The sequence below is a fragment of the Anomalospiza imberbis genome, chromosome 26 (assembly GCF_031753505.1).
Source record: "Anomalospiza imberbis isolate Cuckoo-Finch-1a 21T00152 chromosome 26, ASM3175350v1, whole genome shotgun sequence".
NCBI lineage: Eukaryota > Metazoa > Chordata > Aves > Passeriformes > Viduidae > Anomalospiza > Anomalospiza imberbis.
Window position 1 is genome coordinate 5,699,467 of NC_089706.1, and position 24,240 is coordinate 5,723,706.

A 24,240-nucleotide genomic window follows, 5' to 3' on the forward strand; every position below is an offset into this window, starting at 1 on the left:
TCTGCTCTCACACTCTGGTCACACATCCCTCCTGACTCTGAGCTCGCAGAGGAGCAGATGATGATGCAGTCTCACACACATACTGGTACCCGCCTCCAGCACAACAATTTCTGCTTGAGTTGGATCTAGAGAACGAGGCGCTGCCGACTCAAAAATCCCCCGTGGCAGAGCATCTGCCAGCTCTGAAGGCAGTGGTAAACTGCCCTCCTTGCCAAACACTGGATTCTCATCTCTACCTGCTGGGTCTTGCCAATCACTTGCTTCTTTAGCATGGCTGAGGTCAAACAAATCCTCCAAACTCTCATTCCATGTACAGCCTCCAAACAGACTGACCCTGGTTCTTGGAGGAGGAAGCTTATGAATTAATGATCAGCCTGCAGGCCAGGATAATAGCTCAACCTTGATGTACAGATTCCTTAAGCCACACTCTGTTCTGCATTTAGCTGGGAATTTATCTCAGGTTCTTGACAATGACTCTGCTGCACCTGACTGTATATATGGATTCAGGTTTTAAAATTCATCCTCAGACAGGCTTGGAAGCAAGCTCGAGGGCAGGAGGGGAGCGGAGGCGGCTCAGGGCTGTCAGCTGGAGGCGATCTGCCGGAGATGTTGAGTTGTGTGTGTGGGAAGAGCTCAAAAATAGTATTAACTTAAAAATCCTGGGATTGTACAGCAGGCTTCTGGTGCCTGGCTTCCAGCTTGGCTCCCGCAGCCCTGGCAGAGCCAGTTCCAGGGGTTCACCCGGCAGGAGCCACACCAGGGGAAGGAGCAGCTCACACCATGCCCAGCGCCCTGTGAGGGCTCTGCTTCCAGAGCACTGCAGCAGGGAACCGAGCATCTTGGAATCACAGGATCACTAAGGTCGAAAAAGCCCTCATGAGATCATGGAGTCCAACCACTCCCACAGCATTGCCATATTCACCGTAAAACCATGTCCCCAGGGGCCACATCCACACATATTTTGAACACTTTCAGGCATGGTGATTCCACCATTCCATGCCCACTGCCCTGGGCTGCCTGTGCAAGGAGAAATTTTCCACCCTGAGTCTCCGCTGGCCCAGCCTGAGGCCGTTCCCTCTCCTCCTGTCCCTGCTCCCAGGGAGCAGAGCCCGACCCCTCCGGCTGCCCGCTCCTGTCAGGAGTTGTGCAGAGCCAGAAGGTTCCCCCTGAGCCTCCTTTTCTCCAGGCTGAGCCCCTTCCCAGCGCCCTCAGCCGCTCCCTGCGCCCCGTTCCCCTCCCGGCCCCTCAGCGTCTCTGTCCTGCGGGTCCCGCGGGGGCCGCTGGGGGGCGCTGCGGCGCCCGCCCCGCGCTCGTTGCTCGGCAACCGCCCGGCACCCAGGGGCGGGGCGCTCTGCGCGATGACGCAATCAGAGCGCGCGGCGCGGGGAGAGGGAAGGGAGGGGGGAGGCGAGGTGTGCGGGCCGGGACCTCTCCCCGCGGCGGTGAGTGCGGCCGGGCCGGGCCGGGCCGGGCCGGGCGGGGCGGGGCGGGGCAGGACAGGACCGGGCAGGACCGGGCCGGGCCGGGCCGGCGGCCCCGGGTGTCAGCGGGGCGGCCGCGGCGCGGGGTCGCGGTGGGCGGGGGCGCCGGGCGGGGCGGGCGCTGAGGGCGGGCGGGGCGGCGCGGCGGCAGCGCCCCCTGTCGGCGGCGGGCGCCGTGCCATGTGGCCGTGCTGGCTGTGCCCGCAGGTGCCGCGCGCCATGGCCCCCCCCAAGGACATCATGACCAACTCCCACGCCAAGTCCATCCTCAACGCCATGAACGCCCTGCGTAAGAGCAACACGCTCTGCGACGTCACCCTCCGCGTGGAGCACAAGGACTTCCCGGCCCACCGCATCGTCCTGGCCGCCTGCAGCGACTACTTCTGCGCCATGTTCACCAGCGAGGTTGGTGCTGCTGCCGGCCCTGGGTGCTCCGTGGGTGGAGGAGGCAGGGCCGCCCAGTGCTTGGGCTGTTCTCTGTTGAGCTGCTCAGCAGCTGGGCCAGGATCCCCCCGTGGGGCCCAGGATCCCCTGGTGGTGATTCTGGAGTCCACTGGATACTCCCCGTGGCTGCTCAGGATGCCCCCATTGTGGTTCTCGATCCCTTCATGGTGGCTGTGGGTGCCTCAGGAACCTCTGTGGTGGCCCTGGATTTCTCCATGGTGGCCCTTGGTCACTGTGAATCTCCCCATGCTGGCCCTGGAACCCTCTGGGGTCTGTCCTGGTGGCCCTGGAGCCTTTCGAGGTGATTCTGTGTCTTCTTATGGTGGCCCCAGAGCGTTTATTGTGACCTGGTGGGGAGTTAAGAGGTTGTGGCAGGGACTGTGGCCTTGATTCATGGTCTGCAGTGACCACCCTGTGCCCAGCGAGCTGCCAAGCCGGAGAGTTCTGATACATTTACTTATTTTTCTAGTGGTGATTTGTGGTTTCTGTGGTTGCGGGCATCTTTCCTGCCCTGGCGCAGAGCTGTGGGAGCCGTGCTGGGGATTCTGGGCAGCCCTTTCAGTGCAAGGGAGGGTGTTTGACGCGTGCTCTGGGCTGCCCTTGGCACTGGCTGAGAGCTGGGCTGTGCTGCTCTCCTGCCATGGGGGTGTCCCTGGGGCTGGGGTGGCTCTGAGCCCCAGGTGCTGCACCCAGCACATCTCACCTGTGAGCACCCTGGCTCTCAGCCCTTCCTGTGAGACTTGCACTACCTGTGTGCAGTTTCCCTGAGTCACTGACAGGCACTGCTTCAGCGGGAGCTGGCACTCTCTGTTAAATGTCAGATGCTTTGCCTGGCTTTGTCTTTATAAATTGGAGTCAATCTTTGCAGCTTTTCTTATGGAAGATGCTTTCCTTATCCTACTACCTTCCCCTGTGAGCAGGGAGAAACATTGTTAAGTAGCTCACAGGTCCTAAAGCCCTCCCTGCTAGCCCAAGAATCATTGCAGCAGAGAATTATTTTTCTCTTTGTTTTACCCAGGCACGAAGGCTGTGGCAGAGCTCTCTGTGTGCCCAGTTATCTCAGTGCTGTCAGGGCAGCAGGTGTTTACAGTCCTGTGCAAAGAAACCAAAATGATGCATGTGTGGCCTGACCTCAGACCAATGTCTTTTTTTGTCCATGTCTTCATGAAATTTGTAAATTCATCAGGTTTGTGCTCTTTCTCTGCATAAAGGAAATGTAATTAGACGAAGAAAACACACAAAGCAAATTCAATCCCTGGTGGCTGAAGTTCTCTGTTCTCCAGTAGCTCTAGGTGCTCAGCAGTACAGCAGAGTATCTCTGCTTCTCTAGGTTTGCCTCCACATTCCTGTCAGTGCTTTTGACTTCTGGACTTCGTGTGCAGAGATCCCGTCACTCCGTGTGCTCCAGAACATTCTTTGTGGCTGCTAACAAAGGCTGGGGGTTGGTGTGCTTTGGGTCTAAGCTGAGATGTCTCTCCTTGCTTCGTTACACTCGTGTTAACTGTAACATCAGAGTGACCTTCATTCAGACATGTGAATCTTCCTAGGAAATTCAATTCTTCCTGAGAAAGCAGCTGTGCTCAGTGCGCAAAATTGCTTGCTCTCTCGTGCTCCCACGATGCCTCTGCTTTAAGGGTTTATTTTCTTTTGCTTGGTTTGTGTTTCTTCCAAACTTGCTTCTTTGTTATAGAAACCCCAAAGTGACCAACCTGCCAAGGGGCACACAATTTTGGAGTGTTTGTGGGTGAGCTTCCTTCCAGGAAGGGGCAGCTTGGTAAGCCTCAGAGTGGACATGTTTCCTGTGTGTGTCAGCGACAAGTGTGTCAGAGCCAGTGATGGGACAGTGCTTGGACACTCTCCAGGCACTTGTGGGTGCAGGGTTTGGCCAGGCTGGGACTCCAGGGAGCTCAGAGTGTGTGTGGTGTCATGGACACCAGGCTTCCTCAGCACTCCATTGCTTGCCTCCTGCAGGTCTGGGGACTGCTTGGCTGCTCTGATATGCCAGGCTGGGCTGCACAAGGCTTTGTTCAGAAATGATCTTGGGTTATGCCATGGCATTCCTGGCCTTTTATCCTGGGGTTATGCCACAGTATTCTGGTGTCACATCTGTGCATAGCAGTACAACACTGAGACAGTCAGCAGATACTGTTGTCATAAAGAGCTGCGTTTGCCCCTCTGTGTCTCAAGTTTCCTTCCTTCTTTCACTCCTGACTTTTAACATTTTAAAAAGTTCTCAGTCTAGCTTAGTATTAATTTCTTCCCATTTTCTGTTCCCGTTCTACAGCATGGGGAGAAGCCACTGATCACGTGATGAACCCCAGGTTTTTTACAACAATTTCCTTTGCTCCTGTGCTGAGCAGTGTGGGAGAACTGAAACACCATCAGTTTTACCTGCAGGGTTGTTCCTTGTCATGAAAATTGCAGAGCAGTTTTATCTCCCCTGGATCTTGGCTGTGCACTGGTATTTGTCTTTGTTTGTCCAAGTTAACATTACTTAGGATCTTTTAAGAGCTGATTACTGGCTCCACCTCAGAAGGAAACTTCTGTCTTCTCTTGGAGGCTGTGTTCTAGAAATTGAAGGGTTCTTTCCCTCTAGAACAGAGAAATATTATTCTGAAAGTAAACAGCTGGTGTTTCCAGGTTCTTACATGGTCATCTTCTCTGCGCTGTGATTGCTCTCCAGGGTACAGCGAGCCACACATTAGCACTGTCATGCCAGCATTTCTCTTCCCCTGTGACAGGAAATTGGGGTTTATGCCAGAGTACTTTTGTGTATCTGCATTAGTAAAGGCAAAAACAAGAAATAGCCTTGGGTAAGACAGGAGTTGCAAAATTTTAGACCCATTCTCCTGCATGATTGTCATGGTTTAGCCCCAGGCAGCAGCCAAGACCCTCAGAGCCCCGTGCTTGCTCCCCCACCAGCAGGATCAGGGAGGGAGTCAGAAGTGTCAAAGCTGGAAAATTTGTGGGTTGAGATAAAGGCAGTTTAATATGGAACGCAAAAGCCACGTGTGCAAACACAGCAAACCCAGGAATTCACTCCCTGTTTCCCAGGGCAGGCAGGTGTTCAGCCATCCCACAGAGAGCAGGGTTCCAGGACACATAACAGTGACTTAGGAAGACAAACACCATCACTCCAAACATCCCTCCCCTCCTTCCTTCTGTCCCCCACTTTATATACTGAGCATGATGCCATGTGGTCTGGAACCTGCCTTTGATCACTTTGGGTCATCTGTCCCAGCTGTGTCTCCTCCCAGCTTCCCATGTGTCTCCTTCCCAGCCCCCTTGCCAGCCTGGCAGTATGAAAAGCAGAAAAGGCCTTGGCTCTGTGTGACCACTGCTCAGCAATAACAAAAACATCTCCATTATCGTCCCTATGTTCAGCACAATTCCAAAATACAGCCCCATGCCAGCCACTGGGAAGGAAATAAACTCTACCCCAGCCAAACCCAGCACAATGATTTATGGGTGGAATTGAAAAAGCAACATAGTGTTTCACAAAAGAGCTGTAACCTGCAGCCCCCTGCCTTAAGGCTTTCTGCAGCTTGGGCATCTTGAGGTAAACCTCCTGAGGCCTCAAAGTGACTCTCCTTAGTTGTTTTCCTGGATGCTGCAGTTGATTTTGGGATCTGTACTGCTGCACACTTCCTATGCATGGGCTACTTTACTCCCTTCAGGGAGAGTGAGCAGAGCTCTGATGTTAAACAATGAAGTGAGAAACCAATCTGAAATTCTGACAGCGGAGATGCGTCTGATGCCACGGAACAACCTCGAAAGTAAACAGTGAACACCTTGAAGAGGAAGGCTGCCTGGCCTGTGTGTTGGTTAGCATTGGATGACCATCATTTTGCATTCTGAGTCCAAGGATGTGGCTGCATGGATGGATGAGGGACTGTGTCCCAGCAGCCCAGCACTGAGCACTGCAGGCAGTTCTGTGATGCTGCTCACACAGGCTGGAGCTCAGCTCAGAGTCCTCATGAGTCTGAAAGGCTGAGAGAATGGGGGTCGTTGAGTCTGGAGAAGGCTCTGGGGTGGCCTTCCAGTACCTGAAGGGAACCAACAAGAAAATGGAGAGAGTCTGTTTTCACTGGGGTTGCAGGAGAAAGAGAAATGGCTTCAAACTGACAGAGAAGGTCCACAGAAGGTCCCTTCCAACCAAGACCAATCCATGATTCTGTGCTCAGAATCAAGTTGTCTCCATACTGAGATCCTTCTTTAAGGTATGATGGTGGGATCCCAATTCTGCATCACACACATTAGGTGAAGTTACATTAAATACTTCCTTCCTTCTAGGCATTCTTATCATGTGACTAAACTGAGCAAAATAACCAAGTAGTGGGGTGTAGCAGAAGTACAAGGGAAGCAGGAAGTAATCATCTGTTTGGTATTAGTGTTGTCCTTGTGGTTTGTGTTGTGGTCACCAATATAAAGAGAGTATGTGCATGGCTGATTGATTGTGGGTCAGGAGCTTCCTTATCAGCTCCAGGCTGATGTGTGAAGAGCTGATGCTTACAGCTATCAGGAGGTCAATAGAAGTTTGTAACATCTTTGATCCTAAATAGGTATGGTCTATGTCTTAATTTGCATATTAGAATCATCTGAACAGTTCTGAGCTTTGGTGGCATTTGTGTCCTTTGTGGTACAAACAGCTTAGTCTTGTTTTGGGAATGTTTTGTCTGGCCCAAGGCAGGAACTGGTTTTAGCTTCTGAATGCAATGCCTGGCCTGTCACACAGCAGGTCAGACAAGGTAATTTGCTGTTCCTTCCCAAATTTGGAAGCCATAAAGGTTGTTCATTGAGTCAAGAGATCTGAAAGGCCTCTTCCCTCAAATTCCTTCAAGGGTCACCATTACCTCCTGTACTTCCCTGCAAGTGTATCTCTGTGTGATAGACAGGGCTCCATCCCAGCAGACTTCTCTGCTGTGTCCTGGAGTGCCTCTGCAGGAGTAGCTTCCACTGCTCTTATTTTCTGTATTCTGTATTGCCTCCTTTTTCCCCAGCTGTGGCCGGTTTGAAGCTCAGTGATGGTGCTTTGGTCATGCTTTCTGCTCCCTGAGCCTCTGCCCAACTGGCTGTACCAACTTCGGGCTCATTCTCGGCCAGAGAAACCACAGGCTGTCATCTGCATTGTGCTTGCACTGGTGCTGACTGCTCCAGAAGTCAGGGGCTGGTTTTGCAGCGTGCCACAGGAAGATCTTTATCTCTTGAGGTGCAGCAATGCTGCTGAGCTGGCAGCAATGTGCAGGGTGTGGTCAGTGAGCCCACCAGCCAGTCCATTGGTCAGGAATCACCGGGTGCTCTGCCAGCAGCTCTGTGCTGGAGGCACTGAACCATGAAACTGATACTTTGTGAAATATAATCTGTTTTGTGCAAATTTGATGGATTCACAGAATTTGCTGTTCCCAAATACTGACCGTTGAGAGGATAATGTTCCTTGGAAAAAATAATTATTTCAAAATTAATCATAGAGGTGATTAAATAGTCGGGGGACAAAGTCTGGATTGTGTAAGTGCCATCACTGCACAAAGTGTCATTTTACTTCATTTCATTTTAGGAATGAAGTTCACCATAAGCTTGAAGAATGAATCAGGAAGCTGACGAGTTGAGAAAGCTTCTTCTTTGGCTTGGTTTTAGGGAAGAGTGGTGAAGATGTCCGGGTGTTGGAAAGGAAAAGTACTTGTCAGTAGAACTGACTTGTTCAGGTTTAGGGCTGGACATGCCAGGGGGGAAGTTACCAAAGCTCAGGCAGAAGGATGTCCTACTGATAGGGGGCACAGAGGAGCCAAATTTCTGGGCCACAGGGAACTTGGCAAAACTCCCAAAATAAGGAAGAAATTGATAAAGCCAGCTCAGCAGCTGTGCTGAATTCAGCTCCGACTGGGTAGAAGGTAATTCCAGCACGCTGAGACCGCTGACTCACAGCCACCAACTCCAGAAGTCCCCTGACCCATAGAAGACTGAGCATGGGACTAATTAGCATAATAAGCAAGGAAATCATTAACCAATAGAAGATAAAAGGCTAATCAATAAGACAACTAGATAGCTTGTAGCCAATGAGCATTAAAGCCTTTGTTTGCTAAAATGTATAAATAGTAAACTGTTTTGTCAGTCTGGCTGGCTTTGGGGATTGGCCCCCTGCCCCCCCTTTCTGTGCTGAACTGAAATGAATCAAATACCCAGACTCTGGGTGTGGATTGGCCTCTCATACCTGGTGAAAGAACCTGCTTTGAGCCAACACCTAGATGGGGACTCCATGTGAACTGCAGGAGGAATTCCCTTGGAGTGAAGCTTGGAGTACTGCATGGAGGAGACAGTTTAGTTGTCTTGCACTGGTGACACATGTAATCTCTGCTGACTCAGATCTCAGCTCACAGGTTTTACTGTGCAGTGTGACTGTCCTTTTGATCCATAAAGAACTTTGTCTCTTACTCATTACTGTAAGTGAATCCTGTAGGGGAATTCCCTCCTTCCCTATATCGTTTCAGTGAGCACCAGAATAGAAAGGACAAATCTCTGTTGAAAGCTCTGACAGATCTTATTTTCAAACCTGCTGAGGGTTGTGGGCTTTCTGATCACATTAATGAAAAATAAAGCTGTGTCTCCCTTTTAATTTACAGCTCTCAGAGAAAGATAAACCCTGTGTGGATATCCAGGGCCTGACAGCCTCCACCATGGAAATCCTGCTGGACTTTGTATATACAGAAACTGTGCATGTGACAGTAGAAAATGTCCAAGAATTGCTTCCAGCAGCATGTCTGCTTCAGCTGAAAGGTAATTCAAAGATTAGCACAAATTGCATCATTGCTGCTGTTTAGAGATTTGGTTTGTTTGACCCTGTGTGCATGGAAAAGAGACTGATATTTATAATTAGTTATGTCAAACTTCTCTTTTCTTGTGCACTGTGATCTCACTGGTAGAGGAACAGATTTGGGTGCAAAACAAAATGGTAAAACAGGTTCCATTCTTTGGGCTTCTGTACTTCTGCTAGAGTATTCCCAAGAGGAATTGTGAGCTGTGTAGCACATAAATGTTACAGCTCAGTTAGATTATTGCAATAAGCAATCCTAGATGTCATTTGACCTGCCATCACAGTATGTCTGGCTCAGTAACAGACTGGTTGTTGTCATTGCACATGCACCTATGGAGCTATCCCAGACAATTATCCCAAATCCCAGACAACTTACCTAGAGGTTATCACAGACCTGGAAATCTGGTGCCATATCCACTAGCAGACACAGTAGTGGTTTATAATCCATGAAGCTGAGTACAACTCACTTTGGAGTCTTCCTAGTATCAGACTGACATAATTTTTCATTGGAATAGAACAGCCAGAGCTCAAACCAGCCCAAACACATGGTCTGGCTGCTCCAAGTGTCTTCACAGTCTCCAAAGCAATACATGCATGTGTATGTTTCTGTAGTACTTTTACTTGTTATTTGGATTGGATTTTCATTATTGCTCAGAACTTTCTTTTTTGAAGCCCTTGCCAAAGTGGTGGATTGATAGTAAGCGTGCAGTGCTCATTCACCCCTCCAATTTTCCGTAGGTGTGAAACAAGCTTGCTGTGAGTTTCTAGAAAGCCAGCTGGATCCATCAAATTGTTTGGGCATTCGGGATTTTGCTGAGACACACAATTGTGTGGATCTAATGCAAGCTGCAGAGGTCTTCAGCCAGAAACATTTTCCAGAGGTGGTTCAGCATGAAGAGTTTATCCTCTTAAATCAAGAAGAGGTTGAAAAGCTCATCAAGTGTGATGAAATTCAGGTAAAACCTGAAAAGTACCATTACTGTGCAAAGCATTGAAATAAAACATTTAAACCAGTCAGTAATTAGTCCATACTCCTGGGATGGACTCCTCACACAGTTCCTGAATTTGAAATTTAATTTTCAAGAGGCATCTATTTTTATTTTTGCTAGTTTGTAATTTTATCAGTACCATGTAGCTTCTCTGTAAGAATTTGTCACACAAGTGTTTCTTGCAAGTCAATCACAGCGAGTTAGTTCCCTTTGCAGAGTTACTGGCCCTTCATTCCCTCCTTTCCCTGGAGAAGATAAGTTGTCTCAATGCCTACATTTCAGAAATAGCCTCAAACCTTGATATCAAACCTGCTGCTAGCAGTACAAGGAATCCTGGGATGGTGCAGGGTGGTCTAAATCTGCAGGGGGTTACAGGGAGATTCAGTTCCCTGAAGGTGAGCTTCTGGAGGGTGTGCTACGTGACTGGAACATGTCAAATACATTTTTCCAGCTTTTCTATTAATAAGTTGAATATTCCCTGGTAATGAGGAGAGAGCTTGATTATTTATTGAGGTGGATTTTGTCGAGAGCTGATGTTCACTGCAGTTGAAAGGCTTGAAGCAATCACTGCTCAGAGTTCAGGAGAACAGGAATGCTGGAAGCAAACCAGTGTATGGGATATCTTTGATGGGATTCCTGAAAAGCCAGTACAGGGGTAGCTGGGGAGAATTGTTGATGTATTCCATGAAAGTGGTCTTCAGCCATGCCAACATCCCCTTGTTAATGAGGCTGCTTGAGAAAAAGCATGTGAGGCAGTGGTGAAGGACCCGGCTCCAGCTGGGATCTGCAGTGGAGCAGGCTGAGTGTGCTTGGTGTTTGACAAGCTGCAGTTTTGTGCTGTGAGGGGCTGAGCTCCTGTGGGTTGTGATGCTGCTGAGAGCAGCTTCTGGGCTGGGAGCAGAAAATAATGAGGAACTTCAGAATGACCCAGCCAAGCTTCTTGGATCATCTGTTCAGGAAAAGTGACATTCCTTGTGGATTGGAAGGGCTGGTTCAGACTATGCAGTAGGCAGTGTGTTGGGCATGCACTGTTGTGCCTTAAAAATATGTGACAAGTAGGGCAAGGGAGGGGCTTCTCCCCCTCTTCTCTGTCCTTGTGAGACCTCACCTGGAGTGCTGTGTCCAGGTCTGGGGTTCTCAGCATAAGAAACACATGGACCTGTTCGAGAGGGTCCAGAGGAAGCCTGGAGCCCCTCTGCTCTGGAGCCAGGCTTGGAGAGCTGGGGGTGTTCACCTGGAGAAGAGACAGCTCCAGGGAAACCTTATAAAGGGGCTTATAAAAAAAAGAGGAAGAGTGACTTTTTACGTGGGCAGAGAGTGATAGGACAAGGGGTAACAGTTCTAAAGAGGAGAGATTTAGATTTGATGTTGGGAAGAAATTCTTCCCTGTGAGGGAGGTGAGGCCCTGGCACGGAGTACCCAGAGAATCTGTGGCTGCCCCATGCCTGGAAGTGTCCAAGGCCAGGCTGGACCAGGAGCAACCTGGTCTGGTGGAAGGTGTCCCTGCCCATGGCAGGGGGTGGAATGGGATGGGCTTTAAAGTCCCTTCCAGCCCAGACCAGTCTGGGATAAGGAGCAGATCTCTCTCCTGTTGTGCCTGGACAGAGGTGCTGTGTGGAATCAAGAGCGTGGTAAGGGAACACCCTCAGAAAATCTCTGGGCTGCTCAAGAAATGCAATGACAGGTCCTCACTGTGATCCTGCATTTAGTGTTACTCATCATTTATCAGAAAACATAAATGATTCAATGAACGCTCAAACTGTTAAATATATCTGAGGACATTCAGTTCAGGAGGGAATAAATCAGCACAGGATTATTGCATTTAAAGAGGAGGTGGGGAAATTGGAAACAATACAGTAGTCTGCTCTCCTTTTGTGAGCTCTAATTGTCCTTCCCCTGTAATTCCAAGAGAAAGAGGCCATTCCAAATTACACTGTAACAAATATAAAACAATGGTGTAGAAGAATGCCTTACATAATTAACCTCTGTGGCTCCCTGCTTCAAAACATTCTGCCTGACAGCTTCAAACTGGATTTCAAAGGGGACCAGTCATAGGCTGGTGGGAAGGCTTAGTCCTTTCATCACGGGCTTTTCTTTTATCTTCATATTTAGTCTCAGTTAACAGACTGTGTGATAATAAATTCATGTCTGATTTCCTTTTACGTTGGATATGTGCAAAAAGAAAACAAAGTCTAAGTAATATATAATTTATGTATAAGTAATAAGTAATATATATTTTTATATATTTATATATTTATATATTTATATATATATATATTAATTTTTTATATATATATATATATGAGATTTTTTACAATTCTTTTGCTTTTGGTAATCATAGGTGTCCAAAATGCCTGTGGTTCTCTAACAGGATCAAATCTGGATGATTTAGTCAGTGTAATCTCCAGAAGTGGTGTAAGCACCAGCATGTGCTGGTCCTAAATGCAGACAGAAATAAACTAGTGATAAAAAGAAATAAACAGTAGCAATCATGCCCTGGGATTCTCCACTCTGAAATCCTTTGTAGTTTTTAAAAGGTGAATTGAATCCTTAAGTGTACCTGCTCTGGCTGGAGTGTCCGAGGGGCAGTGCGTAAGCACAGGGCTGCCGGGGCCTAAGGCAGACACTTTGCTGTGCAAAGTAAAAATTATTCTAATCATCTCTTTGATAGCACTTTGAATTTTGTTGGATCACAGCTCCTGATCCAGAGAACTGGGGGAGCTGTCCTGTGAGTTCCCACCGGTCAGTGGATGGAGATCTCAGCTCCAGGCTCTGCTCCGCGCCGTACGGCTCACTGCTCTGGGACTTGGACTGCCCATTGTTGATCTCAGCTGCAGGGGAGAAAGCAAACGCAGGTTTAAGGAAAAGAAAGTGAGGGAATTCACTGTGCTTGTGGGGATTTCCCTGAGGGACTCGTAGCTGAAGTGTCCTGCTCCCTTGCTCGCTGTGAAGCGGTGCAGCAGCTGGACGTTGTGTGCTCCATGGCAGTAGCTCCAACGCTATGCTGCCACCTGATCGGGATGTGCCTCCTGTCTGCAGGTGGACTCGGAGGAGCCGGTGTTCGAGGCGGTGATAAACTGGGTGAAGCACTCGAAGAAGGAGCGCGAGGCGTCGCTGCCGGAGCTGCTGCAGTACGTGCGGATGCCGCTGCTCACCCCGCGCTACATCACCGACGTCATCGACACCGAGGTACAGCGGCCACTGCCTGCTCCTGCCTGGGCTCTGCTGGCCCCCAGCATGTATGCAAAGCTCTTTCTCTGCTGCCACTCTTTGGTGACACCGTGCAGCTGTCCCTGCTCAGCCGCAGCGCTGCTGTCACACTGAGCTGTGTTTGCTGTGCCAGCAGTCACAGCATCCCGCTCTGCAGCCACAGGGCGCCCTCTCCAGAGCCATTAGCCAGCTGTCTCTGCAGATATCCACAGCACCTTTCTGTTGTCATCTCTTGCAGTCTCCAAGTGCTTTCTGCCTTCATTCCTAAGTGCTGGCAGGGCCCCTTCCCGCAGGCTGAAGATTGCTGCCATTGATCTCAGGGAGGTCATGACTCCTCAGAAGGTGTCTGAGGTGCAGATGGCCAGCAAGTACCTCTAAGTGAGAAAAAAAGCAGCTGCGTGGGTCCAGGACCTAACACACGGTCAAGAGCCATGGCTAACGCTGCTGCTTTGTGTTCTGGGATGCTGCAGAGGCAGCCCAAAATGGGGACAATGCAAAGTGACTATTAAGCTTTTAAGTGCAAGTTTAATTCTAGACAGGAAGTGATGCTGACTCCAGACAAGATTTCAAAGGAAGGCCCAGAGAAGGTCAAACCAGCCTTCAGGTTAGATGGTGATAGGAAGTACTCAAGGGTTACTAGTCCTTGTCACCTGGCAGGTGCTGAATGGTGAATGACAGATGTTTCTCTGTGTCAGGAAAAGGCTGATTTAGCAAGTCATCTCGGATGTGATGGATCATGGATGTTATTAAATCAGGACAACCTAATGGGCTGTTGTGGTAGGTTGTGCTAGAGCTAAAGGGTGTTCAGTCAGATTGTCATGGTCTGCTTCAAACTGAAATTTAAGCTAATGGAAAAGGGACTGGTACCAAAACAAATAGATCTGTTCCAAATCCAGCCCAAGACAGTGTGTACAGCCCTCAGCTCTCAGAGCGAACGTGGACGGTGACCTGTCCAGTATGGCAGTGCCACACACTGGTGGCACATCCAGCTTGGGGCAGTATGGAGAGTGGAGCGTTGGCTCCATGTGGCTGCCTCACAGACACAAGGAACCTGTAGAGGTAAATCTGAACTTACTGAAGCAGCAGGTACACCCAACACCCATGGGAAAATGAGTGCTGAGCTGAAGGGAGGTTGGTCCAGGCCCTCGGCTAGGGAAGGGAATTACACAGCATTGTGCAAGGAGATGAGGCTGTCCTTGGATGCCCCTCACTCTTCAACAAGACCTCAGTGTTCCTGTTGCCTCTTCACAACTCCATGTCCCATGTGCAAAGTGATCAGGGCAGTAAATCAGCTAAACAGTTTCATTGTGCTGTGCTGTCCCCCTCTCCTCCAATAGCATGTACAGGACAAGTTATGTGGGGCAGATCAAGTGTGGTTTCATTGCCAGTTCCCCTTCCTAGTCATACTTCTGCTGGCTTAAATGGAGCAGAAGTGGCTTTTCCTTATTGTTGGAACTCGGCCATTTCCTTTAAGGAGCCTTCAGTGCCAGACTGTGAGGATGGAGCCATATCTTCTCAGCTGCAGTCTGGTCTTCAGTTGCCTTTGCATTTCCCTGCATGCAGTATCTGCACCAGGACTCGCACACAAGTCCTTTTTGTGCTGTCTGAGCTGATGAGAGTTGGCTTTAGGACAGTTCCTCTGAGGTTTCTTAAAATACATTGCATGTACCAGTGACTCATGTTTCTCCCCAGCCTTTTATACGCTGCAGCCTGCAGTGCAGAGACCTCGTGGACGAAGCCAAGAAATTCCACCTTCGGCCCGAGCTCCGGAGCCAGATGCAAGGACCCAGGACACGAGCACGTCTGGGTGAGCAGCAGAGGAAAGGACCCTGAGAGGGGCCAGGGCACTGGCAGGTGTTGTGTCAGACACCTTGACTAATGCCTTGTAACTGTGTTGATGTTCTTCACAGCAGTAACTTGTCCCGTGGTCCCCAGCGGGACAGAGAGCGGACTGGAGCAAAGGACAGAGGTGCCTCTTTTACAGAGGCACCTGTAAAAGAGGTTTATAGATTGCTTAGTGCCAGTGTGGGGACTAGCTGATTGCCTTTAATCCCAGGCCCCTGCTGTGGCCTTAAAAACAGTTTCCTGAGCTCCTGGTGCCTGCAGATACATTTGTCCCAGCATGCATCTGTCCAAGAACTGTGGGAAGAGTTTCTTCCTGTGTGAAGAGGCAGGTATCAGAGTCCAAAATAGAGCTGTGAGGTGAGTGACAGCAAGTTGCCACAGAGAATCGAACAGGGGAAGGTGCAAGGAGGGAGACGGAGATGTCCCTCTTCCCCTTTAGAGGTGCTTTTTTTTTTCTCCCTAGCCTTGTTAAGGCAAATAAATTGTGATATCTTCTTCCAAGCACAGTCACTGAGTTGTTCGGCAAATGCTTGTCTTAGGGAAAAACAGTGGAAAGGGTACAAAAGGAGATATAAAGGAATGAACTTCAGCACCTGTCTGAGGCAGCTTGCCTTTTCAAAGTGCCTCTGATGTTAGGAGAAACAGCCCTCCAGCAGCCAGCTCCTAACACCTCAGTCAGTTGTCTGCCACGTTCTGAATAGTTCCTCCCTTCTCTTTCTTGCTGAGCACAGAGGGAGTGTGAGAGCCTGAGCCAGATTAGGTCCCTTCTCCAGAGCCGAGACAAAAACAGGGATTTAGAGACAGCTTTGTGCCAGGGAAGGCTCAGAGTTTCTTCAGGTTGTTCCCCTGAAGTGACCCTTTGGTTGTGAAGGGATTGACTTGGCTTTGCTGTCCCTCTGTACCTCAGGAGCTAACGAAGTGCTGCTCGTGATCGGCGGCTTTGGCAGCCAGCAGTCCCCCATTGATGTGGTGGAGAAATACGACCCCAAGACCCAGGAGTGGAGCTTCCTGCCGGTAAGGGACTGGTTCCGACCACCACTGGGCTGACCAGGCTGTGAGCAAACTCGGATCCTGCAGCACCAGCTGGATAACAATCTCCTTGGGCTGTCCTGTGCAATCTGCTGAGGATTTCTGACAGAAATTCTTCAGCGATTTACATGGTGAATGCTGAAACCACTTCAGCTTGCAGAGTGACTGAGGGAGAGGGGGTTGTTGTCATAGACCTGATCAGCTGAGCCTGCAGAGACCCACATCTTGGTTGTGGGAGTGAGAACGATCATGTTTCTTAGTGAAGGGGTGTGAAGCTGTAAGGTTAGTGATGATAATTGGAATGTCAATAGGAGCAGTGTAATCAGTGCAGTCTTCAGGCTGCTGCGTGATCCCACTGCTTGCAGCATTTTGGAGCAAAATGGGAAGAGAGAATTCCTGCACTGAGCAGTATTTCTACCCAAATTAAAACCACCTTTATCTGTGTGAAATGGTGGAGAACTGCCTTTTCTTCAGTATCAGCTGTTAGGGCAGACTCAGTATCACCTGGTGTTCCAAAATTCTGATCTTTTTTGGAGGCTGAAAGCTTCATCAAATATTCCGAGTCCCTACTTTTCCTATTGCCAGTGGGAGGCTAACAAAATCGTCCCAAATGCATCAGAGGTTATGCAGCAGCACAGGATAAATGACATTTAGTGTGGAATATTTGAGTGCAGAGAGACACGGTCCTGAGAAGAGAGCATGGCAGGGGGAGGCAGGCACAGTCACTCAGGCTGTGTCCTTTAAATCCATAGAGCTGCCTGCCCTGGGGCAGTGAGCCGTTTCCCAGAGGAGCAGCAGAAGAGGGTGGAAGAGCAGTGGTTGGTCTCCGTGCCCAGTGTTGTTTCTGTCTGTGACCTTGGTGTTGCTTTGCTGTCCCAGAGCATCACCCGCAAACGGCGATACGTGGCCACGGTGTCCCTGCACGACCGCATCTACGTCATCGGGGGCTACGACGGGCGCTCCCGCCTCAGCTCCGTGGAGTGCCTGGATTACACGTCGGACGAGGATGGCATCTGGTACTCCGTGGCTCCCATGAACGTGCGCCGAGGGCTGGCGGGAGCCACAACCCTTGGAGGTACGTCCTGGTCACTGCCAGGGCAGAACAGCCTGTTCAGCTCTGGCCTGAGATGCCCTGAGCTGCTATGTGAAGAGTGGGCTGGCTCTGGGGGAGGAGGGAAGCCTGAGGTTCTGCCTTCTCATCACTGGGATGCAGGAATGGAAAACTTGCCCACATATCCTGAGAGGAGCTCTGCCTCCGCTGCATTCCTGCAGCATGTATCTGTCAACTGGGGGAAAGGGGCTCTGTGAGAGATTATGGAGTGGGAAGCTCTGAGGGTGGTGACAGCGTTGGGCAACGCTGAGCACAGGACACCAAGTACAGCTGTGACCATCCAGCACTGGAGTGACTGGAACATCTGCCTGGAAGGAGTGAGGACTTTGGGCAGGTACTGACACGAGGCTCGCCACGGGCAGGGTTTGGGTTTGGGCATGGCAGTGTTTCAGTGGTTCTGCAGCATGAAAAAAAAATAGCTGGATTGTGTGTGTTCTCTTTCATCCATCAGCAAGAAGCAGATTTAAGTGCCAGATGGAACTTGTGTTTGTTTGTTGGGCCTGTGAGCCAGGCTGAGGAGCCTGGGTTCATCTCGGCTCCCAGTGTGCCATGCTCTGTTTTCTGTGGCTTGCAGTCCATGTTGTAGCTTTGCTCTGTGTGTGAGGGCCCTGGTGCTCCATGCTCCTGGCTGACTGGCTGGGTCCCACCTCTGTCCCTGCAGACATGATCTACGTTTCGGGTGGGTTCGATGGGAGCCGCCGTCACACCAGTATGGAGCGCTACGACCCCAACATCGACCAGTGGAGCATGCTGGGAGACATGCAGACAGCACGGGAGGGAGCGGGGCTCGTGGTGGCCAATGGAGTCATCTACTGCCTGGGTAGGTACCCTCAGCACCTCTGGGAGCTGTGCAGAGCCTGCCTTTTTACCCAAGTGACCATTCAAGTGCTGCCTGAGCAGCCCCAACCTGTCAGGTCCATGTTAGCAGAGGTTTAACCTCACAGCACTCACAGCTGTGTCAGTGAGTGCTGCCTGACCTCACTGTTCCCATCACAATGGCTTGGGCTGCAGCTGTCCCATCACTGCAGGGAATGCTGCACACTGCAAATTAAACACAGTTTACACACATTGCATTTGAGGCATGGCAGAAGTGTGGAGGATAAGCAATGCCAGCTGAGGCTTTGTGTGGCCTGGCAGTGTCTAAATGCCCAGAGATGAAGCAGGTAGCTGTGGGACAGAGGGTACACCTGCAGTAGTGGCTGTAGTGCTCCAGAAATGTATCCTAAGCTGTCTGTTCTCCAGTTTCTTCCTGTAGCACTCATTTCAGTTTCAGAGCACTACACCAGCTGTGAATATCGTGAGATTGCCAGAGGACAGAGCACTCTGAAGCTTGCTCTGTGGGTCACCTTCTAGGCCCCTGAGAAGGCCTAGTGTTGCACCCACATCTGTTGCAGTCATGTTCCTGGGGAGTCACAGATCTTAGGCACTGGTTTCATAGAACCACTGAATGGTTTGGGTTGGAAGGGACTTCATCTCATTCCACCCCCTGCCATGGGCAGGGACACCTTCCATTAGACCAGGGTGCTCCAAGCCCTGCCCAACCTGGCCTTGAATCTGGCCATAAAGCAACCATGTTTATTCCCCTTCCTCATGCTGTTCCCCAGGGTGGATGGCAGCACACTGCTCCTTTGCTGGGGCTGCACAGAGATTTTAGTATCTGCTTGTGAAACAGCTCTTGAGAGATCCCAGCCTACACCATTCAGCCTCGTGCAGCTGCAGCACAGACCTGGGAGCTGCACAGCTGCAGGGCTGCACCAGCAGTGGCCTCAGTGTGCTCAGAGGCAGCTCCATGGGGCTGGCCTGGTGTGCTGGTTTGGGGAGGTGATGCTCTCCCACGTGGCCCGGTGCAGTGTGGGGGCAGAGCTGGCTCTGGGCTGGCTGCAGGATCCTCTGTCCCACCAAGATGGGCTGTGCTGATGGCAGTGCCACGCTGTGCTCGGGGCCCACCAGGAATGGTACTGCTCTCTGCACAGAAAACATTCTTCCCAGGTGAGCCCCATGGTTTGCTCCTGTGTTTTGTTTCAGGAGGCTACGATGGGCTGAACATCCTGAATTCTGTAGAGAGGTATGACCCCCACACTGGACACTGGACAAATGTCACTCCAATGGCCACTAAGCGCTCAGGTAAGAGCCCACAGTGTCACCATTGAGTCAGAAATGACACGGATAAATGAGCGACACACTCCATGTGTTTTCAGAAGGCTAATAACAATTTTATTAGGAACCCATTCCTTTTTATACTCTAGTTCACTGCAGGTTTTGATTAAAGAATCAAAACACCATCACCATTGGCTAATTAAGAAGACACCCATCTGTAAACAACCTTATGGGAAAATAACTTATTACAAACACCACCTGTGGATTGTTTCGTATTGGGCTATGATTCTGTCTCTCCAGCTCCCTCAGACCAATTCATGGGAAAGCTTATCTAGCTTTCTCTCTCTCTGACCAGACTGTCACATCCACACCCACAGTGCCTTGAGGTCAGTGTGTTTCCTGCTGCACTGAGGGAGCAGTCACTGCTGGTGTGCTCTGCTTCCCTGGAGGATGCTCTGGCCCCAGTGGGTGGGTTGGCTTTGAGAAAGGATGATTTTACTGGCTTGAATTCCTAAGAGAAATATTCATTTTCACGTGCCTCCATCCCAAGCCAAGGTGTGTATAGAGGAATGTAGTGGCAGGGTTACAGGTTACAGGGAGGCAGATGAAATGCTGTGTGACTTCCACAAGGAGGAACAATGCCTGCCATGGAGAGCAGCTCCCAAGGCACAAACTGACCACAGTACTGGGTCAGTGCTCGTCAGCTGCACGGGACACGGTGAAGGCAGGTGTGCCCTGCCAGGCTCCTTCACCTGAGCCCTGCTCCAGGGCAGCACTGCCACAGCAGTGTCACCCAGCAGTGGGCTACACAAGTGGTACAGTCACACAATAATTATTGCCCAACAACTCTTCACTTGTCTCTCTGCCCGGTGTTCTATCCAAGCTTTAAGCTGGCACTTGTATCTAGGACAAAAATACAGTTTAAATCCTACTTTTGGAGTATCTTTCTGTTTAAGCTCTCCTTCATTTCTCAGAGGGGTTGTCGTGGGGCTCCTGTAGCTCCTGTGTGCCCAGGTGTGTTGACCTCCTGCTCTTGCTGTGTGCCTCAGGCCTCCTGCCCTGCCCTCCAGGCCATGCTGATGGGCTGCCCTGGCCCTGTCTGTGTGTGCACAGGAGGGTGGTTCTGTGCCTCCACACCTGTGTGGCTCCCAGTGCTTACAGTTATGTGCTTAGACCCTCTTCCAAATCCCTTTTGAAGTTGCTTTTTCTCTACTTCTTTCAATAACTGGCCCTCACAGCCAGCCTGGGCAGCACTCCTCCATGTGATCCCTGTGCAGTGGTCCTGGTTAGGGACAAGTACTGGCTACTCAATAAAACTGGGCTCTGTTCCAAAAACATTTCAGTTTTCTTGTGCCTGCATTCACCAAAACCCCAACCCTTAAATATTTATTCATGAGACTGGGATATTCCTGTTAAGTGTTGGTTTATCTACCAAGAATAGATTTGATTTAGGAGCTGGGTACTTTCCACATCCAGGAAGGCCATACATATAAAACACAGGATAAAATCTGCAGGTTTTTCTAGGTCAGAGGCACCATGTGAGGTCAATCCATGAATCTCTAGGAAGCTTGAGGATCAGATGGGGCCTGCTTTGAGCACCAGAGAAGGCTGACTTTAAGACCAGAAGCAGAGTTCAGGCTTTCTACAACAGGCATTTCCCAGGTCTGTGCTCCCCACAGGAGCTGGAGGCTTTTGTTGCTGTGCCTTGGCTGCAGCATGAGCTCCTTGGTGCCACAAGCCAGCAGGAACCTGGTGAGGCTCTTGACCCAACACTGGCTCACCTGGTCCCTTCCTTGGCACTGTGACCTGGAGTACCAAGATCTGAAACATGGGTGTTCCCAAAGGCCTTTTTTTGCTCAAGTTTTTGTGCTGCCACACTGGTAATAACACCCCTGACTACTCACACCCTAGGTGTGAGTGCTGGTGACCTTGGACCCTGCAGGATTTCTTTTGCCCCCAAAAAACCCTCTAAGAGTTATCCACGTGCAGGGGTTTGAATTCCAAGACCAGGACTAAGAGTAATCTTGGCTCTATTCACAGAGATCATTTCCTCCTTGTTTCTTTTCACCTCTTAGGTGAAAAGAATTCTGATTCTGGAGGGAGGCTACCTTTCAGAGACCTTGGCCATAGTGCATTGCTGGACCAAATTTCCCTGATTAGGCCTTGGTTTGGTCTCTTCAGCCAAAGCTCCTGGAGAGCCCACTGGGCCAGCCTGGCCATTCCCAGCTGTTCTGGGGCTCTCAGCAAGGACAGACAGGGAAACCAGGACGTGTTTAGTGGAACAGAAAGTCTCTTACACCCTGTTTGTAAAGAAACAGATCCATGCCAGAGTAGCTGGCTCATTCCCTTCAGGATATTCATTAGTGCAGGAGTTCCATGTGGGTGGTGACAGCCTGACAGGGCTGACTGTGCAGGAGCCCCTGAGGCCACCGAGCGCATGGTAATGTCACAGTGTCCTCCTGTGCTGTACCTGAGGGGGCTGCCAAGGAGGAACTAAAGCTGCTGGGGGTTATTTGCTGCTGGTTTCATAAATTCCCAGTTGGAGCAGCATATTATTGTCTGCTTTCACTGTGAGAACACCTGTTCAGGCAGCTGCTCCAGCCACCTCTGCCTCTGCAACAGTGTAGAAACCAGTTTTCATTTTGTCTTCCAGAGGAGTAATGTCAGGGAAATCCCTCCTCCAGCTTTGCATGGAGCAGTGTGCAGCTACTCTCCAGGCCACAGCCAGGAGCTGGGTGACAGCAGGGAGTCAGAAACACCAGAGGAACCTGGCTCTGGCTGACAGTCCCAGCCGGCTGCCTGCCAGCAGAGCAGGCCTGGTGCTGCTCTGCTCACACACCTGTGGTCAGGTGTCAGCCCAGGTAAAGCTCTTGTGCTGCTGTGCTGCTTAGGCCCCCCCTGCCACAGAGTCAGCAGTGTTTAGTGGAGCGAGGTGTTTTCATGTTACATATTGGGGACAACAGAAGACACGGTTATCAGCTCTTTTGGGGGAGGTACAAGCATAAAAAATGTCCCGTGGAGAGGGAGGAATTGACCTGCTCACCTTGTGGCAGCGAGCCCGGTGCTGCCGGTGTCACTCGTGAGTGTGACTGGGCCACCTTCTCTCCGCAGGGGCTGGCGTGGCTCTGCTCAATGACCACATCTACGTGGTGGGTGGCTTCGATGGCACGGCACACCTCTCCTCGGTGGAAGCCTACAACATCCGCACCGACTCCTGGACCACGGTGACCAGCATGACCACGCCCCGCTGCTACGTGGGGGCCACCGTGCTGCGGGGCCGGCTCTACGCCATCGCCGGGTAAGCCCAGGGGCCCTGCAGCTCTGGGTGCTCAGCAAGTGACCCGAGGGGACACAGCTGCTGCCCCTTCCACGGGGCCTCTCCTCCATGAGAGGAGACACCCACAGGGTCACCGTGCCCAAGCAAAACAGGCAGCACAAAGGTCCAGGGCCCAGGCAGGCGGGAGAGCGGCAGCAGACAGCGATGGCAGCCTGATGCAGGGGTTGTAATTTGGGCTATTCCAGCCTCCCAGGAGGAGCTGTGAATGCCTCAGCCTCTTCTCCAGCACCATCCTTCATCTGTAACTTTCTGTCCTGGCAGATACGATGGCAACTCACTGCTGAGCAGCATCGAGTGCTACGACCCCATCATTGACAGCTGGGAAGTGGTCACCTCCCTGGGGATGCAGCGCTGCGACGCGGGGGTCTGCGTCCTTCGGGAGAAGTGATCAGGAGGGAACTCACAAAGAAAAGCATTCTAAAAAGTCTCAGCTGGAGGAAGAGTCCCAAATGATTTGCAGTGACTGCTCTTGAGAGTTGTGGATGCTGTGGGAATGGGCACGAGAACAGCAGCTTTCTGTGCTGCTTGTGACTAGAGCATGTGCATAGCTGTGTGATCTCAGCAGTCATTTGAAATCGGGGGCTCTCTGGGAAGCTGGAGGAAGGGGATGAATGGGTCAGGAGAAGCTGCACTCTCTGCTGTTCCTGTGGCTCAGTCTGTGGGCAGAGCAGAGTTGCCCCAGCCTGGTCTCAGCCAGCCTGGTGACCCCTCCCAAGGACATGTACATACCCCTGGGTCACCTCTTCAGCCACCGCAGGACCCCGCGGGTCCTCGGGTCGCTCTCAGCCGTGTGGATGTGTGAGGGTGAGTCCAGCTGCTCTTATGTTCCAGCTTCAAATCATCGTGTCCGTACTGAATGTTCCAAGGTGCTCCCGAGCACGCGTGGCTGCAGAGCCAGGCTGGCTGGTGTGTGTGAGGGGGCCTGCACTGGCACTGTGTCTGCAGGGTCCTCGCAGGGCTGTGCACAAAGGAGTCGAAGGTTAAAGCTGTCAGCTACTGTGACCAGAGCCTGAGGCCACAGGGGCAGAGGCAGGGGAGGAGCTCGTTGCCTGCCACAGAAGCATCTGCAGTGTTTGTGCTCTTGAGCAGGTGCTCAGCAAGGTTCCTCACATCGTGTTTCCTCAAAAAGCTTGACAGCTCCAGCTGCAAATGATGTGTAGCACCGGGAGCTTGGCCGTGCCTGTGCCCCACCCTGTGAGCTGAGGCCAGGAGAGCAGGGACACAGTGGCTGCTGCCCACCAAGGTCCTGCTGGGTGAGTCACTGGGGTTTGTCCCACACAAAATGCTGAGTCCAGCACAGCCAAGGCAGACTTTCACTCAAGTTCATTGTGTTGGTTTTCCTTTTATCTAGGATTTTTCTGCTTCCAGGGCTGTTCTGGAGTGACATCCGGGATTCTGTTTTGCCCTTTGTTCTCAGCTGTTTATTCCCCTGTCTCATAACTCCACACATCCTGTGACACTTGCTATCCCTGGCCTGCCCCGTGAGCCCAGGTGAGGCTCCATCGGTGGCTCACAGCAGCTCATGGAGCACTCCCTGCTCAGCATGTCCTGCCTCACTGCGTTCCTGGGAGCACGGGCACCCCTCTGCCATCAGCTTGCCCCACAGTGCCTGGGCTCCATGTAGTGCTGCTCGTTGAGCTTCCTGCTGACTCCTTGCTTGGGGACAGGGTGGGATCAGGGACGTGGTAGCATGACCTAATTATGCACTTTCAGCCAATGCTCTGACCTTCTGCGTTTGTTTCTATCACACAAGTGTTCTGTGGTTTTGTTTCCTATGTTTATTTTTTAATGAAAGTATAAAGAATAAAATATTTCCTGAGCCAGTAGGAGTTTAGCTTCTGTTCTCTACCTTCCAGACATATGTCTGACTGCTACGTGGAGGGTTTGTG

General features: G+C 51.0%; 1 protein-coding gene across 2 annotated transcripts; it reads left to right on the top strand.

The window, feature by feature from the left end:
• The first annotated feature begins 1,330 nt into the window (after window positions 1–1,330).
• On the top strand, window positions 1,331–24,177 carry KLHL12 (kelch like family member 12). 2 transcript variants are annotated; one of them, XM_068173409.1, is made up of 12 exons: window positions 1,331–1,442; window positions 1,689–1,886; window positions 8,543–8,696; window positions 9,472–9,689; window positions 12,762–12,911; window positions 14,625–14,739; window positions 15,685–15,791; window positions 16,686–16,881; window positions 17,579–17,737; window positions 18,943–19,041; window positions 22,126–22,312; window positions 22,613–24,177. In XM_068173409.1, the coding sequence occupies exons 1-12, from the start codon at window positions 1,359–1,361 to the stop codon at window positions 22,737–22,739; spliced, it is 1,794 nt and encodes a 597-aa protein (XP_068029510.1). In that variant the 5' UTR covers window positions 1,331–1,358; the 3' UTR covers window positions 22,740–24,177. The 2 variants fall into 2 exon arrangements, with proteins under 2 accessions (XP_068029510.1, XP_068029511.1); XM_068173410.1 differs by lacking the exons at window positions 22,126–22,312; window positions 22,613–24,177 and adding an exon at window positions 21,668–21,823.
• The last annotated feature ends 63 nt before the right edge of the window (window positions 24,178–24,240 follow it).

Excerpts from the sequence above, each read along its gene's own strand:
- KLHL12 (XM_068173409.1), top strand. The coding sequence starts at position 1,359 with ATGACGCAATCAGAGCGCGCGGCGCGGGGAGAGGGAAGGGAGGGGGGA. Across the intron at positions 19,042-22,125 it reads AATGGCCACTAAGCGCTCAG|GGGCTGGCGTGGCTCTGCTC; the intron begins GTAAGAGCCCAC and ends TTCTCTCCGCAG. Across the intron at positions 22,313-22,612 it reads CGGCTCTACGCCATCGCCGG|ATACGATGGCAACTCACTGC; the intron begins GTAAGCCCAGGG and ends CTGTCCTGGCAG.